This window comes from Manacus candei, unplaced genomic scaffold (genome assembly GCF_025592945.1).
Source record: "Manacus candei isolate 608988 ecotype Guabito, Panama unplaced genomic scaffold, ASM2559294v1 h1tg000071l, whole genome shotgun sequence".
In the NCBI taxonomy this organism is placed as follows: Eukaryota; Metazoa; Chordata; class Aves; order Passeriformes; family Pipridae; genus Manacus; species Manacus candei.
Window position 1 is genome coordinate 5,955,507 of NW_026138119.1, and position 17,765 is coordinate 5,973,271.

At 43.6% G+C, this 17,765-nt stretch overlaps 1 protein-coding gene across 5 annotated transcripts; it reads right to left on the reverse strand.

The window, feature by feature from the left end:
- Positions 1-41: 41 nt before the first annotated feature.
- Positions 42-17,479, reverse strand: ODF2 (outer dense fiber of sperm tails 2). 5 transcript variants are annotated; one of them, XM_051807442.1, is made up of 20 exons: positions 17,286-17,479; positions 16,369-16,453; positions 14,229-14,339; positions 13,424-13,591; positions 12,158-12,324; positions 11,008-11,137; positions 10,533-10,664; positions 9,600-9,674; positions 8,869-8,940; positions 8,184-8,300; positions 7,100-7,285; positions 6,714-6,823; positions 5,889-6,024; positions 5,123-5,233; positions 4,849-4,953; positions 4,272-4,430; positions 3,292-3,392; positions 2,586-2,748; positions 2,129-2,254; positions 42-1,378 (listed from the first exon to the last, which is right to left on the reverse strand). In XM_051807442.1, exons 1-20 carry the CDS (start codon positions 17,462-17,464, stop codon positions 1,205-1,207), a joined length of 2,607 nt encoding a protein of 868 aa, XP_051663402.1. In that variant the 5' UTR covers positions 17,465-17,479; the 3' UTR covers positions 42-1,204. The 5 variants fall into 5 exon arrangements, with proteins under 5 accessions (XP_051663402.1, XP_051663401.1, XP_051663404.1 ...); XM_051807441.1 differs by having other exon boundaries at positions 43-1,378; positions 14,229-14,342; XM_051807444.1 differs by lacking the exon at positions 17,286-17,479 and adding an exon at positions 15,533-15,686 and having other exon boundaries at positions 44-1,378.
- Between the last annotated feature and the right edge of the window lie 286 nt (positions 17,480-17,765).

Below are 17,765 nucleotides of genomic sequence, written 5' to 3' on the forward strand. Positions count from 1 at the left end.
GAAAATCTATTAAACCAGTTAAAAATCTAGTTTATTGTTTTACCGTAGCACCTTTGGGATTTTTAAAGTGTTAAACACACAATTACAGATCTCGCAAAAAAATGATTAGTTTAGGAAAGTTTTATGACAAAACAGTGCCAATGACCACATCACATCGCACATAAATAGGATATGAAACATAAAAACAAGGTTTACTTTTGCCCCCATAAGAACCGTTTAGTGGAAACAACAGGGCACTAGAGAGCACATGGATTTTAGAGATTTGACACACCAAAGACCTGATTTTCCAGGAGAAGGTTCAGGCGAATGTGATGAAGTTGAGTATCTGCAGCTGCTCCTTAATTGGCTTAAAACCAAGTCAGGATTTCATGCGCATCCTGACTATGAGTGACATTCCCACCAAGACTCCAATTGAAGTGATGCTGAGGTTAAACCACAATCTTTCCTTCAAATTCAGATTGTTTTGGCTCAGTTCTGGGGATTCTGAGATTCTGTGATAATCAGGATCAGAAAGTCAGAGTGAGAGGAGCAAAGCAACATTAGCATCACACTCAGAAATAAAGGGAGTATATAAGAATCAAGTTTAAAAAAACAAACCAAAATCATTATTTCTGGTATAAAACTGTTACGAACACTGTGGTTGTGCAGGAGATAATCTCTTGTGCGTGTGGAGCCCAGGCACCTCAGTTATTTTCAGCTTCACACCTCTGGTGGGTGGAACCTCTCCCACCAGCCCATCATCCAATGTATCAATACAGTGTTCAATAGTTTAAAAAAACTGATTAAAAAAACCCCACAAACAAAATTCCCCACATCACCCCCACATGATCTTCCCAACAGAGAAATCGAATGAAAAGTGAAGTACAAAAAGAGCTCTTATAAAAATTAACATGCTCAACAAATCTCTGACAGGTTTCAAGAGCTGAAAGCATCAGTTCCTTACAGGATGAAAACGATCTTTTCCATCTTCTGCAAAACCACTTGGTTTTGGGGCTCAGTTGATGGTGTAACACCAACCTCCAATGCCAAACCGGTATTGCTGATACCTCACGTTTTGGTCAGGTGCCACCATCATTATATTGTCTCATGCTGCTAGGAGGTCTCCTGACAGTGACCCTGGAATACCACCCTGATTTCTGTCTCAATATGGCTTTGAAACAACATTCCTTCTGTGCTTGGAAGAGGTGCAAGGGGAGCGTTGCCCTCAGAGAGGAGAGCGAGAGCGGCCGGGGAAGCTCAGCACGGCGCCTTCCCTAAAAACGTTGTCATAGGAAGACTTGAGGAACTGGACATAGTTCTGCATGCTCCGGTTGGTGCTCTCCGACTGCTCCAGCCGATCCTTCAGGTCCTGGAGGCGGCTTTCGTACCGGCGCTGGGCCTACACGGAGGAGCACAAAGCACAGCCTGAGAGACAGCAACATCCACCCTGCTCACGTTAAACTGCTCCCCCAAAATGCTAAGGAGAGCCAGAATTAGCACAGCAGGAGATGACATTGCCATAGATGGAGCTGTGATATTTATAATTTGTTCTGCTCATTTCCAACTCCATTCAGCAACATGCTGATAAAAACAGGAGACAACGTGGCTAATCAGTTGGGCTTTTAAAACTCATTAGCTGTAGTTATGGGGAACTCTTTTCTGAAAAGCAACTTGACCTGATCCATGAGCCAACACAACTCCAAGTAAAACTCAAGCAAGCAAGCAGGGTAAATAGGAATCATGACAGATTCCCAGTCTTTCTTCTAGAGAAAATCCTTTCCTCTAGAAGAGAAATTGCATTCTCTCTCAGGTAACCAAAATGAAGTTGAAATCTGTCCATGATACCTGGTGCAAATCTCATTTGAACATAAGGAAGGTCTGATTCTTCTCTTGCACACACATAACTTTACATCAGGTTCATTCAGGTTATTGTACTCTCATTTGCCCATCACTTATTGCATGCTCCTGAATCAGTGACACAGCAGGCATGTCCTGTCACACATCTGTCATGGACACACACATCAGCATGTCACATTCAGGCACAGCTCTGCATGACCTCTGCAGCACATCCAGAGGACTTGGTTTATGGACTCCAGTGGCTGCCAGGACACCACCAGCACACCAGGAATATCCCCCACAGGTCACTCACATCCTCTTTGCTCCGACGCAACTGGTTCAGGTCCGTTTTAGTCCGACTCAGCTGGGTCTCCAAATCCAACAGCTTGGACTGGGCTGCCCTCTCCCTAGAGACTGCTCGTTCTCGAGTTTGTTCCACCTACATACAACAATAACTGTTAAAGGGCTGGCTATGCAAGAATGTTTTTTCCTACCCCATTGCCCACAAAAGCCCTATAAAGCTTAACTGACACATACTCATACACAAACAGCAGCTCAGCCTCGTGCTTTTCTCCTTCCTATTGCAAACTAAGTTTTTCAACCTTTTAAGTGCTGACAAACAGCACCAGCACATTATTTGTATTTCACTGAACACAATGATTCTAATGGTTTTGGTTATAAGCTGAGGAGATACTTTCAGCATTCTCGCTGTTCCCCTTTCACAGCCTGGGTACCTTTGGGTGAATTTCCAAACAGGAGGAACTACTCACTTGTTTTTTGGCATCATCAATGGCCATCTCCAGCTGCCGTGCCAAGGAGCTGCACTCCCGGGTCTTCTCCTCCAACCGCAGCTGGCACTGGTGGATCGACTCCTCACGCTTTGCTATGACCTGAAGGAATTCTATGTTCTGGGCATTCGTGGTCTCTAGTTTTCTAGTTTAAGACAATAAGGGAAGGAAACCTATTCATTTTAAATGGAGTGTGTTTCAGTCTGCCTTTTTGTCAGGTCCTGACTCCTCTGGTAAGAGATTCCATTCCCCACATAAAGGTGAGAGCCCCAAGAAACACTTCTCCGGTCCTCAAATCGAAATTTCTAAGACTGAAGAACCTGCAGAGTACCCACATACCTGCATCTTCTCAGACACTGTCACTAAAAGTAATTTATAAACATGGGTCAAAATATTGAAATACTGTAATATGTAGTAACCTCAAAATTGCCAGGCTAGATTGGACAAGGAGCTGCTTTCTCCTCTGTCTAAGCCATCATCCTGTCTAACAACATTCACAACAGGTGCTGCTGCAAAAACATGTAACTCTCAGTAGACAGCTACTGATTAGAGATCCTTGTGGGATAAGCAAATGCACAGAATCCTGGAGGCATGTGAGGAACCAGAACAAGACTGAAGCTGTTTCAATCCCCTGTAAAAACAATGGAAATGAAAGGTTAAAAAGGCAAGAGACCCTAATATTTCTAACCTTTCTAGCTCCTCCACCTTCAAGGTGAGTTGCTTTTTCTCCTCCTGGGCAGACTGATATCTCTCTCTTGTCATCTCCATTTTGTCCCCCTGGAGCTCAATCTAAAAATTACAGGAATTAATTACTTCACAGAGTAGTCACTACACACACATGACCAACCACCTAAAAGATATGAGCTCTCAGAAGGAAACATGCTCAATTCATTATCTCTGGAGAGCTTCAGAAAAGGAACACTGGACAGAAAATCACTAAACATCCATTTTGCAGGTGCTTCCAGTTAAAGTCTTGAAAGGTATGGAAAAACTCTTCCAAAAGAAAAGCCAGACCTGTAAATTCCTGCAAGCACAGCCAAGCACACACACATGAACAGCAGCCATAAACATGCCAGCAACCCACAAAGGCATCAGAGCCCGAAACACCAGGAAGGTTTATAATTCCAAACCAAGCAGACTAAAGTGGTCAGACAGAGATCATGGGCTGTGTCTTGAGGCACAGCTGTAGAAATCATCCCTGCCTGAAATTGTCCTCCAACACCTACAGTCTTCCTGGGGACACCAAAAAGGGACTGGGAAAACAACATGAAATCAGAGTGAGAAAACAAGGTTGGGACAGCACCATCAGCAGCAAACCACGAGAGGAAAAGCTGACAAGAGGATGGAAGTAACAGAAGCAAGCGCTGGCATTAGCAAGTGCTGTCACTGCAGCTATTCATGTCCCAATGAGATGCTTCACCAGGGCACGAGAAACCTTTCAAATCTTAAGGAATGCTACCAGCAAAGCCATTAACTTCTTGCACAAAGACATGGCACACACCTTTATTTTGCAGTGCACGTTTAATCTTTTCAAAAAGAGACGAGAATAGAGACGAAGTTTGAACCTTGCTGTGATCACAAATTCATCTTGGTCTCACAGTGGTGTGCACTGGTACGTCTCACAGTTGAGGTGTGCACTGGTACGGGTACTTTCTGCCAGTCCCTTACCAGCTGACGGAGATCTGCAATCATGGCACACAGGTCCGTGTTCTTCTTCTCGTAACTCTGGAGCTGCTCGTGACATTGCGCCAGCTGTGTCTCCGTGTACTTCAGGATCTCAGGCAGCTTCTCCAGTTCAGCAAGCTGGCTCTGGAACTTCTTCCGTGTCTGTAATCAAAGAAGAAAACATGAGGAACTTTCCAATGTTCCTAAGGTCAAGACTAGAAAACTTCTTGACTTCAATGAAGCTTTGTTAGTCCACAACCGTGATGACACGCTGTGGATGTTTGGCCACTGTTGGAGTTCAAAGCCTAAGGTCTTCTCCTACTCCAACAGGCTTTCACTGAGAGTGTGGCATTCCCTATGGATAGTGTGAGAAGGAGTATTTTAGATACTGGGCTTCAATTTTACTGGAAGTACAAGGTCTTTTTTTGAAGCCAGCTGTGTCACATCAGACCAAAAAAACTAATTGAAAAGGTAAACTCCAAATAAGCCTTTTATTTCCTATTCACAGCTGTTTTTCACTACATTCAGAACACTAAGATCCATGAATGTCTATAACATATGACTTTAGAGGAATAGTTACCTGTTCAAGCTCCTGGGTCATTTCGTCCCTTATTGCCTTTCTCTCTTTTTCAGCCCTCTCCAGTCTTGCTGCCAGTTCATCCGCTTCCTCTCGGGCCTTCAATGCCTGGAAATTCAAAAAACCCCACCGACTTTATCTATCATAGTTATATATATATATATATTTATACATAGTTATCTGTTATATATATAGCAATGCCTTGGAGTAACTAGAACTGCTCGATTTGGATGGTTAAGGAATTACAGACTAAGCCCTGGTGGAGGGCCATGCCCACCTGTGCTTTGTAGGATTCAATCATCCCCTCGTAGTTCCTGACAGCGTTCTGGAGCTGCTGCACTTCCATCTGCGCTTGGTTCAATTTGTCCTCCATTGGGCCAAGAGCAGCCTGAAGAAAAGCAAACATATTCCACTGAGTGCTTGGAAGTACCTGCCACATGAGCTGTCTAATGTTGTCTGGACTAAGAAGATAGACTTTTGTCCATGCAAATTGCCAAAACTGTCCAGACTTCAGTGGATTGCCAAATTTACATCAGTAGTGCACAGGGGTTCGGGATGGACGTCCAACCTTTCCATTTCCAGTATCTGTCCTACTTGGAATAGGGACAAATTATTTTGATAAATTCCTAGCTTTTCAAGAAGAAAATTATGTAGGTCATTCACAAGATCACAAGAGACAAAGAGGAGAAATATGTCAGCCATTTTTTTCGTTCTGGAGATTATTGTTCTCTTTGTTTGTTCCCTGGTCATCAGCACAAAGATGTAAGGACAAGATTTAAGATCCCAGCTAGAAGTAACAGTACTTGGACTGCAGATATTCCTAGCCAAAATGTGGAAGAAACACAGATCTCCCACACTGTGCACTTCCTTTGGCTCCTCCCAGCACACCTGCCCTGTCATACTCAGGTTATATGAAACTGGTTTGAAACCAAATAGGAGCAATGGGTGCAATTCGACTCTGTCCTCAGCAGCCAAGCAAGCTGTTACAATTTCTCCTTCTTTTCCTCCCACCATTTGATCTTCAAACCCTCAGAGTCACTGACCTTTAGTCTTTCATTATCCTTTCTTAAAGAATTGGCTTCTCCAGCCTGTTGATGCAGTTTATCCATCAAATTTTGTCTGTCATCCCGCATTTTTTCCTCCAGTTTTGCCAGTTGTTCCATCAAGTCTGCAACACGGCTGCCACACAGAGAGAAAATTAATTCTTAAGTGACAAGAATAAGACTCTTAACCCTTGAAAACTAGCTTCAGAAACATGGCTTTTCCCTACCCTTTCATCTTCCTCCTCCAGTCATGTATGCACATTTCCTATTACACTGTTCTACTACCTCAATCTTTTTATATCTCCTAGAATTTAACTGGAGTTCTCCCCCTGGAGCTCAAAAGAATTGTCTCAAAGATACACAGGATAAAGAGGTGCCTCTCTCATCTCACATGTACCTACTTTTTCCTACAGCAACAACTGTACTGCAGAGATACTAACACATTTATTTACCTTCACAACAAAATTTGCATCAATTATACTGCTTATCTCTTTTAATGTCTTCCATTCAGGTTTCTCAAACAGATCTCAAAAGAACAATAACCTTAATTCTTTCAAAGCATTACAAAATGGCAAAGCAACAGAGTTTTAAGGGTCAGCAAACCCTTAATGACTCTGCCTTTGCTGTGGCAGAAGTCGTATCTCTCTCTCCACCTCTCCAAACTCTGCTCTAGCCCTTAGGCAGTGCTGGTTTTGCTTGGTTAAATTAATCCAATTAAACTATTCATTTCAATGCTATTATTCAATTGAATGCAATTAAATTATCCTTGAACTTTGAGCTCATGCCCCTCTCATGCTTCCTTCCCCACACTGATTTTATTCTAACCTGTTCAGTCCAACAACTTCCATTTCGAGGTCACCCTTGTCCTTCACTGCTTTGTTGCAGCGGTTCCTCCAGGACTCGAGATTGGACCGGGCCTCAGCAATACAGTTGTCCTGTCAGACATGGGAAATACATGAGGAAAAGAGCACAAAAAACCTCCCTGGATGTGGGATATGCAGACAATACACAGAGATGTCCTTAACTTCGGACATGCAGTGACAGCTGAGCAAACTGGATTTGTTCTAAACTTGGCATAAATGGGCCAAGGCATGAAGACAGAAATAAATCTCATTAGTTGGAAGCAGAGAATCTCCCCAGGGTTGCTACTAGAAGTCAAGAATTTAGAAGCATGACCTGAAAGGAGGCCTCTCCCCCTGATTTAGAGGTACCTTTTCTGCCAGCTGGGCAGTGAGTTTCTGCACATACTCCTCACTCCGCTCCGCCCTCTCCTTCTGTGCACGGACAGCTTTCTTCAGGGCCTCCTTATCAGCATCTCCCTTATTCCTCAGCTCTTTCAGCTGGTCCATGACAAGTTCCAAATCTGCCCTGAGCTGAGCTTCATTGCGCTCCAGATTCTGCAGGGGGAACAAAACACACCACATGGAATTACGCCTGCATATCACACCTGCAAAGCCCAAGCAGCAACTAATTTCCTCGGAATGGTGGTGAGAGCCAGGCACAAATGCCCAGCCTTCAGCCTGGAGGTATCTGCAATCAGGTTTCACCTACACAATCCTGTCCTAATGCTGAGAGATGGCAGTATAATGTCTTCCTTTTATGACAAGACTCTTCCCTTCTTTCATAAGCTGCTCCCTAAAACAGTGATTTCCTCTCCTGACCAAAATAAATACTGGTCTAACAGTCTTTAGATCTACCTGAGAACACTCTTTTTATTAATTGAAATGTTTGCATATAATAATGTTGCTTTATGCAGCTATTACTTAAAACACATTAAAGCTCCTCTAAACCATTAACACATTTATGTTCCTCGTAACATCATCCCAACACCAACAGATATGTTAAATATAAAACTCTGAACAAAATAAACCCGAGGAACTTTCTCCTCCTCATTAATACTATAGAAAACATGCATGAGTGTGATCAAACTGGAACTCATGGCACAGCATTTTTCCCAGAAAGCAAATTAAATAGTTTTCAATTTGCCTTGATGCTTGACTAAACCAAAGTCATCTTTTAAATAACTATGTAGTAATTAACTCAGTAAAAAGAAAATCTAATTAATGCACATAGACCTTAAGGCTAAGATTTTGCCTTATGCCTCAAAGGTGAGAAGATTTCTCTTCTCTTATTTAATTGGAAAACGATGCTGCGTGTTAAGTGTCACAAACATCACCAGCCAATATTTCAGTCAACCAGACTCCAGTGAGATGTTGGTGCTACTTCCCTGGTCAGTTGATTCAGCTCAAGAGGGTAAAAGGAAGAGCCAGTCCCCAGGGAGCAGGGCAGACATACCCGGAGATGTGTAACCAGACGGTTGTTCTCAGATTCTTTGCTTCGCAGCTGGGCTTGAAAATGGGCTTTCACATTCTCCAAAGTTTTGGTGAGTTCAGCAACTTTCCTTGCCTGATCCTAGATAAGAAGGAACAAGACACACACCTAATAGAAGAAACACTTCACAATATGCCATAGCCTCAGATTTCTTCATTGAATGGTCTCCAGCCACCTCCACTTTCCTCAGAGGGACCCTCACAGCTCTCTTAGTCCAACAAATGGGGAACAAATGAGCAGCCATTTATTCTACAACAGATGTGAATGACTGGCCTGAAAGACACGTTCTAGGGTAAGATATTCTTCATATTTGATCTCTTCCATTGCACTCCCCTTTTACTTCCTAACCAGAGGAACAGACTGGATTTTGTCATTGGGAATCAACAGGACCTTAAACAGAATGGCAATTCAGAGCCCAAGCCCAAAGGGAATTCTACATATCCATCCTTGTGACAGGTGTCTTATTAGCAGAATATGGAGCCCACAACTGTGTGGGAGTTGGCATCTGTCTGTCTATTTTTATAAGCAAGCCAGTCATCTGATCTGTTAAAAAGTAAGTCTGCAAACACAACCCCATATTTTGGACTGTCTGTGGTTCTACAGAACTGGAATGTGGTGAAGAGAAGGACAAACAGAAAAAGGAAACTACCTTTTCTGCCTGTATCTGAAGGGTGAGGCTGTCCACTTCTTTTTCTTTCTCCTGAAGCTTGATTTGAAGTTGCTGGAAAAACAAACACCATTCAGATGTTCAGTAACAAACTCATTTAGGATGGCAGGTGGAAGGCAAGAGCTGTAACTGCCTCCTTCCCAAGACCCTCTAATCCATGGCACTGTCTGGTATCCACAACAACAGCATCCTCATCCCCAGAAAAACAGGTTGCATTCTCCTCAAGCAGGAATCAAGAGGGATACAAATATATATATGTAACAGGGTATAGGATACCCAGTCAAGAAAGGATCTGACAGGACACACACTCCACAGACTGAAAAGGGCATTACCTATGTCTCACAGCAGGTTTTATAACTTCTGGCAATAAATAAACAAACTCTGGTCTCAGTTCACAAATAAAGAAATGAATAAAAACTGGCACAGGGTCACTCACTCATTCAGTGACAGAAGCTGACACAAAAAGCTGTCCCCACTCTAAGCTCCATATTTCAAAGGCAATGAAAATCTATCCACTTTGAAATGCAGATTGTTAATCAGAGGAGAAATGTAGTAGCTCTGATTATCACCAAAGCTAAAATAAGTTTTTACTGGTCTAAAAGGCACTACTGTAAGATTTGACAGCCAAACACAAGACAAAGAATGGTTTGTCATTTTAGATCTCTCTGCTTTATAATTAAAAACGAAAAAAAAAAAGAGTGTGGTGTGCTTACCATGTTCTCTGCATCTGACTCAGCCAGTCTTTTCAGCAGCACTGCTTGTCGATCCAGGATCTTCTGGTTCTCTTTCTACAAAAGAAACACATGGGAAAAATTGTTAACTAAAAAAATTTTATACAGATTCTTTAAATGGAATTGGGCAAATCAACCATTTCCTCCCAGCTACAGCAGTAATTCTTAGGAGATATCCAGAAGCATTGAATATGCTAAATATTTAATGTATCATTATGTATGTCAGAAAGCTTTTCCACTTCTCCATCAAAGGTTAAAATACAAAGCATGATGGCAATGGAAGATCTTTCTGAACTCTCCCACCACTCAGGGACAGTCATGTGGAAGAATTCAGACCTTTTATCCAGCCTCACTGGTGGCTGAGATAACTGTCACCATCAGCCTGCTTTTGCTGAAATGGAATATAAACGACAGAAAGAATAGCAATTTCATTTCTGCAGTGCTCTTATAAGCAATACAGAGTTGTTCTGTACAAGCAGCACAGAATTGTTTACAATTTCTCTGTTATTGCTCTCAGAGTCAACCAAAATAAAGTTCTGAATATCCTTAGGCTCCCATTAGCTGAGGCCACATCAAGTCCTCATTCTCCAAGCAATGCAAGTGCAGCAGAAACATTTGAGACCAGCAGGATCAGCAGATACAGCTGGATCCAGAGGAGACAGAGCTGGCAACACAGCAGTACCTGAAACTTTTAATACAAAAACTCAGAGGCTCTAACATCCTCATAGGAGAAAAGTCAGTCTTACTCTGTGAAGTATGATAAAGAGAAAAAAACCAAAAAAAACCCCTATTCAACATTTATAGGTTGACAGGGTCAACAGCAGGGCTGGGAAAAAGAATTAAAAAGCTTTCAAACTCAAAATTCCCTTTCAGCCACGAGACAACAGAGCCTCCTGTGATGAGCCAGGTGCTCACCTCCCGGTTCTGCTGCTCTGCCAGGAGCTCTCGGAGTGTCCGGTTGGTTTCTTCAAAGGTGCTCAACTTCTGGAGCAGAAGCTCTTTTTGTCTCGTCAGAGCACTAATGTCAGTGGTGCTCATGTGTTTCTCCTGGAGGAAAAACGAACAAAACCCCAAATAAACAAACCAACCAAACAATCAAAACAGAAACAAAACCTAACCCCCCCCCAAACATACAAAGTGCAAAAAAACAAAGGGAAATAAATGTTTACATGGAATAAGTGCATTAAGCCAATACCAGCATGAGCAGTGCAACAGTCAGCACCATGTGTGCAGAAGGTGCTGCAAGGAAACTTCCAAACCAAACTAGCAAACACCATAAGGATGTTAAATCCCTCCACTTTTCCTTACATTTTGCTTCATCATTACATTTTTAAGACAACTATATAACAGGATAAAACGTAGTAAAGGCAAGAAAAAGGACGACACCTACAATGTTGAGTCTCCCAATGGTATTTTTCAGGGCATGGATCTGCCTGGCAGCTGCTGCTCCATCTCTTTCTGCATCACTCAGCTTGGACATCAAACACTCCTTCTCCTGCTGCAAGCACTCTTTCTGTAGCCTGCAAAGAGAATTCAGTCATCAGAGAAACAAGAAGCTTTGGCAGCTGTACCAGCCACTATTGATATACAGTTGATTGGGTTAAAGCTCATAAAAACCCCCGAATCAGAGGATAAAAGCTCTAAACACAGACTACCTAAGATTTACCCTCTTTCAGCATGGAAGTTTTTTTGAAAGAAGGCAGTAAGCAGACACAAGGAGCTTCCCAGGATCATAGCCATGAAACAGGAATTTAGAGGGGACAAATCAGGCTTATACCAAAGCCTGCACACACTACTAAACCCAAAACACAATGCTGTGCTTTTCCTGGGCACTTGGGCCACATCAGAAATAAGATTCCAAAGGGTTGAACATGAAATAGAAAAGCACACCAAGATATACAGCTCAAAGTTTTTAGCCAGGGCTTGTAATCTCAGAAGCATTTACAGAGCTTTCTGAAAAAGGAATACACAGTATTAACTTCCAAGTGATCTTTCTTAAGGAAAAAATAAAACTAACTTTCTTAAAACACTAGTGTCCCCCTGGAGACACAAACTTCCCCAATTCTTTAGATACAAAGCAGGTGCAAAAATGTCACACTTTCAGACCTTCAGGGTCACCAAGAAAAAACCCCATGGTTCAGTCCTCTCAAGGTCTGTCATTCCTGTCTCTGCATGATTTTCATAAAAGTCAAAAATTCTCTTCTAGTTTTCAGCTCCATGTTTATAAATTTATTATTCTCCTAGTGGTTCAAACAGAATCTCTTAACTTTCAAAATACTAATTGCAGAGCTAGGATGACCCTCCAATAGGCCATACAAGCCAACTCTCTCAGGTTCCTCTCAGAGTGTTTTTTTCCATTCCAAAATTCATGCCAGAGCCCTTCTCTGCAGCTACTGCAATCTGGAGATCCCTTTCTCAAAGGTGACAAAAAAATCAGAGTGCATCAGCAGCAACTACGACCTCAGATCATGTCAGCATCAAAGGGAGGTGCCCTGTGAGTGCCACAAGTGCAGGAACAGTGAGAACAGGAGCTTTCTTACAGAGTCAGGTCCTTCTCCTCCTTTATGCGCTCGATGTTGCGCCTGAGCCGCGTGTTCTCGTGTTCTGTTTCCACCAGTTCTTGTGTGACCTCGTTCAGCTCTTCCTTCTGCTCCTCCAGGAGACGCTTTGTCATTTGCTCCTGTTCCTCCATTTTCTGCAGCTTGACCTGAAGATATTGAAACAAAACTTAAACCAGGTGCTTTTGAAGCGATACACAGAATCCACATCCCAAACAATGAACCTTTTAGATTCAATTAACTTATGGAAAGTATATTACAAAAAAGTATCTTCTCCCAGGTAACAAGTGACAGGACAGGAGGAAATGGCGTCAAGCTGTGCCAGGGGAGGTTCAGGTTGGACATCAGGATGAATTTCTTCACTGAAAGAGTTGTCAGGTATTGGAAGGGGTTGCCCAGGGAGGTGGTGGAGTCACCATCCCTGGAGGTGTTCAAGGAGCAACTGGATGTGGCACTCAGTGCTCTGGTCTGGTTGACAAGGGGTGATCAGTCAAAGGTTGGACTCGATCTTGGAGGTCTTTTCCAGCCTTAATGATTCTATGATCTAAAATTGATTTTTGTTTTACCATCATGCAAGTAATTCCATTAAATTCTGTAGCATAAATAAAATGGAAAACGCTTGATGTAAGAATCTACTTGACTCAAATCCTATTCTTAGGATTTCTTGTTCACTGATTTGAACTTCACATAGTTTTGAGTAAAATAATAACCCAAGATTTGCTACCCTCAGGGTTAACTTGAAGCTAAAAATGCAGTTTGCCCCCACCAGAACACATTTTATGAGACCTGGTAACATCCCCTACCCGTTTTTAAGTGGTACAAGTACATAAGAGCCTGTTTATCTGGAAAACACATCACTGGGTTGCACATTTTGAAACAGCATCAGAAGAAACAATCTTGTTGAATAAGGGGGTTTTCTGACAATAAAACATCAACACATCATATTTTTCACTTTCTGGAGTGACCAGTTTGCAGATTTTGGGCTTGGGCAAAAGAGAGATTATTTGGAAACTAAAGCACAGTTATTATTAAACGAATAATGTTTTGAAATGTTTCATAGTGCAGCTTAGGGCATTTCTCACTAGGACAGCTCAGCCCTTCTAAACAATTCAGATGGATTTTTGGTTTTACAGCAAGCCACCAACAGCCTGGGGAGCCTTCCATTGAACCAAGACTTGACTCCAGCCTCCTCTTGTCAAAGGATCAGCTGCACAGCCAAGTCAGCAGGTCTTTACACTGTCTCCTCACCTCTTTCTTCAGTGTTCCCACCATGTTCATCAGGCTGTCTATCTTCTTTTCATACTTGTTCATTTTGGAGCAAGCGGCATCGTCGTCGTCCGTGGAGAGGTCGCTCAGGCGCAGCACTGACTGCATTCTTTCGGAATCTGGTGTGACTTCGAGGCGTTGACTTGATTCCTGGCAGAAAATAAAGGGTATCATTCTTTTAGTGTAACATTATAAATAGTATTTAAGACAGTATTTTAAATAGTATTCTAAACCTAACTTGGCCAAAACTAAAGACCAGGTCAACATCACTGCAGCGAGGGTAGTAAAGAAAAAAACCACTTGTAAACAGCTCACTTGGGAAAGCTCAAGAAGGCAGAAAGAGTACAACAGAGAAAGAAGAAAAACTAGTCAAAGCTCAAATCTTCATCTAAGACATGCCAGGAATACAACAGGCAAAACCATCAACCCATGAGAAAGAAAACATTACACAACGCTACACAAATGCTCTGTGCTTTTGAGGAGACTGAGACCAGCAGGCCCTCACTGAGCCTCCACATGAGATTTGAAGGGCACTAATAAAACTACAATAAAGAAATAAATGTGTCTGGTTTCTAGAGCCAGAAAAGCACAATATGGCCACAGGCTGGTGACTAATTCCCAGTTTTTCTATATTAAAAAGTGAAAAGGATTTATAGAAAACACTTTAAAGAGCTGGTAGGTGACAGCAGCCTCCTTTCAGATCTGCCCAGCTCTCTCACTACACAACTGCTCTCTTCATTCTCAGATAAACCTGAAAGTTTGTTTTAAAGAGCAAAACCAGCTGTACCTCCCATTTCAAGGTGGTATCACGGGCACGTGCTTTGCCTGGGGGCATCCATGGGGCCTTAGTTTTCACCCGGACGGCTCGCACACCATCCCCTTTTCTTGGTTTCTGCTTCTGCTAAAGAAGGAGAAAATAAAATAAATTACAGACTTTTAAAGAACGATTCACAGTTTTTAGTGCTGCAAAACCAAATGAAAGATCATTCACATAAAAATATCAATAGTATTTCACAGGATGCATCAGGTGAGATGAGGCAGCAGCCACCAGAGGAAGGTGACATCAGCCAGAAGGAAAGATTACTGTGCACTCAGCTGAGAGCATGGCTGGAGGTAGGACATGAGAGATGCCTGGGAGATCCCTTCTTCATCCCAGATTTATCTCACAAAAGAGCAGCTGTATCATTTGACACCACCATTGATCGTGGAAAGCCCCTGAAGTGTTTTCCCCACTCCCCAGTCAACGATCAGACCAACATTTATTTGTATTGAACTCGAGCGGCTCTGATTGAACCAAAAATAAAGTGTTTTTGCACAATTCTAACCTTGGAGAAAAACCAGGCATTCTAAACATTTCCTACCAGTAATTATTTAACAGGAGTCATAGATTTCACTGTCATTTCATCCCATTATGAAATTTGCCACCAGCAACAAACACAAAATAAACAGAGGACTTAGAGCAGGATGTCTGCAGATAAGGAAAAATGAGCTAGCAACTTCCAGCACCTTTTTAGAATAACTTTCCATAAATACTCAGCTACAAAGGAGGATATGGGATAGCTGGAACCTCAACTTCAGTACTGCCTTCTGCCTCCTGTGGATAAGGATGGGAAGAGATTCTCTTTGTTGCAGAACTCAGTGGACAGATAAAGGTGCTTAGTGCTAGAAGATGGTTTGAATCCAGACTCTTTTTCTAAGCACATTTTTTTAATACAATCAAGATGCTATTTGAAATGCCTAAGTATTACCTCTCCCCAAACCTTTCCTACAAAAATAGGAACACAGCCAAAGAAATAACATTATCAGGACACAAATCCAGGAAATAAAAGGAAAAACAAACATCCTCCAAACTATATCACATTGGAAACAACACTTCTCACAAGAACATGGAAAGTAACAATACATTCTATATCATACTGAAATCATCTCAAACACAGAAAATGTGTCACTGCAAATTCACCACTGGATATGAATTCAAGTCTTACAATTCTAGCACAACAGCAAAACAGACCTGGAAGATTTTGTGATGCTTCTAAGGCCATTCACCTTCCTCTTTGCAGCCCTTACAAACAACCAGGTACACGCTCCTACCTGGCATTGTGCAGGTGTGGTTTTCTGCCCCTTTTTAATATGGACATGGACAGGGGTGTTTTCATCCACATGGACGTGCAAAGGGGGAGATGAGGAACGGTTCTTCATGGCTCTTCTCCCACAAACGGGAAAGGGAAATACAATGAAGGGAAACCTGTGAATAAGGAAACTGGAAATAACAACATTTCCCTCTGTGCCAGAGAGGAACAACGGCCAACCTTGGTTAACATTTGAGCTTTCTTTCAGTAGCATCTGCCATTTTGAACTGCACACTACTTTTCTGCAAAGCTAGGAATAACATAAACAATTCCTCTGCTTCAAGTATTTTCTGCTTTTAACCTGGTTATTGAAGAGCAAACACAGCTGGATTGATACTAGGTGTCCCTAAGAGTCATTGGAGATCAAGTTCTTAAAGCAAGCAAGCAAATCAAGGATTCCCACAACCAACAAAATCTGATTACAAAGAGAAATTCAAAGGGGAGAGGACAATAAATTTAACGATTAAGAAAAATCAACAAGAAACCATCAGACTACTCCATCCTGGAACTCTGAACTGTAAACTCCTTCATACATGCTTAAGTGTCTTTTTGAAGCAAAAAAACCCTTAAAAGCCTTTGGGTCACAGCATTTCTTTAATCTCCAGAAAAACACCTTAACCAATACCTGACACAACACAGAAAAGCCTAGAGACATAAGGTTCAAGTCATCATCTCGGAGCTCAATGCCTCAGTTGATGTAATGGCATAAATGCAATTGCAAATCTTACACAAATCCACCAGCAGCACTAATCTGATTCTGGCAAAAAGGATTTTGTCAGCCCAGGTAAAGTTACTTACAGTCACTCTCAAGCTTTTGAGTTTTTTGGACACAGTGTTTGGTCCAGAGGTTGTAGTCGATTCCTCATTGAGGGATGAGACACACCTGGTACAGAAATAATAAAATGAGTAAGAGGAAAAGATACCGATTTCTGAACATCCTTTTGATTTAAGGCAACATACAGGCATAAACACATCAAATGTATGAACCCAAACAGCAAAAGTTGGTGTGTTGTGGCTTCCTCTGACAAACACGGGATGAGGGAAGGACCGAGGCTGTAACTCCTCATGCACTGATGATGAAAACTGGTTTAAACAACACAAATGTTTTGTACCATTACATGATGGCATTACTCAGCTACAAACCTCCAAATTCTAACTGCAATTTTTAAGGGACACAGCAGTACTTCCCTTAACTCAGGAACAGGAAGCGACAGCTTTCTGAAGGAACAGGATTCCCCAGCTTCCAGCTATGAACAACTCCAAACACCGCCGGGTGTTTGAATCATCCCTTTTTTTTTTTTTGTCCAGGGAAGGGCTGAACCCTCCGCAGGCCCAGCACTGACGGAGCTTTTGAATCACCGCGAGCGAAACCCAGACGCTGTCACCGCGCCCGCCTGGCAACAAGGCTCACTCCGGAGTTTAATTCCTCCTGCCGGCCCGGGAGGGTTTCCAAGGGAGCTGCGGCTCCCCCCGGCTGGCAGGGGCGCGGTGTGGGGAGCGCTCTGAGGGGAGGGCAGGCCGCAGGGGCCGCTCCCAACGCCCGCCCGCCCCGCCCGCCGTTACACGGAGCCCGATGGCTCCCGCAGCCCCTCCCGGGCGGGAGGGACCCCCGCAAGGCAGGCGGGAAAGGGATGATTCCCGGGGCTCCGTGAGGGAACACCCACAGGGAGAGGGGACACCCACGGGGAGAGGGGAAGCCCGGCCCCGGCGCTCACCAGGTGGCCCCGCGCGGGGTCCGCGGCCACCTCAGCTCGCCCTCGGCGGCGGGGGAGCGGCGGGAGGCGGCGGCGCGGCCATGGAGCGAGGTCTGGGGCGGGTGCCCGCACCAGGGGCAGGAGGCGCGGCCGCACGGCCCGGGCCGCCGCCGCCGCCGCGCCGCCCGCGGCTCCACCATTGGGCGATTCGAACGGGCCTGAGCGGCGGTAACCGCCCCCCCCGGTAACCGCCCGCCGCTCCAGGGGCGCCGCACGAGCGCCCGAGCGGCCGCGGCAGCCCCGGGAACCACCCCGGGCACCACCCCGGGGTTCTGCGGAACGGCTGCTCATCCCTGCGGGCATGTGGATGTCTGAAAACAGGATGAAACGCTGGGTTATTGAGGGGATTTTCTTCGTGTTGCCTTCGAGATGAGTTTTGCTGAGGTAAAGGTACAGTTCTGGGGTGGGTGGGTGGGTGTACCCAACATGGAATTCTTGGAG

What these genes read in the sequence shown, in the direction of transcription:
- ODF2 (XM_051807441.1), bottom strand. Translation starts at nt 17,464, where the DNA reads ATGGTGGAGCCGCGGGCGGCGCGGCGGCGGCGGCGGCCCGGGCCGTGC. An exon ending in TTCAGATACAGGCAGAAAAG is followed by an intron (nt 8,301 to 8,868) that starts GTAGTTTCCTTT and finishes CTTCTTATCTAG; the next exon opens with GATCAGGCAAGGAAAGTTGC. An exon ending in TTGAATCCTACAAAGCACAG is followed by an intron (nt 4,954 to 5,122) that starts GTGGGCATGGCC and finishes TTGAATTTCCAG; the next exon opens with GCATTGAAGGCCCGAGAGGA.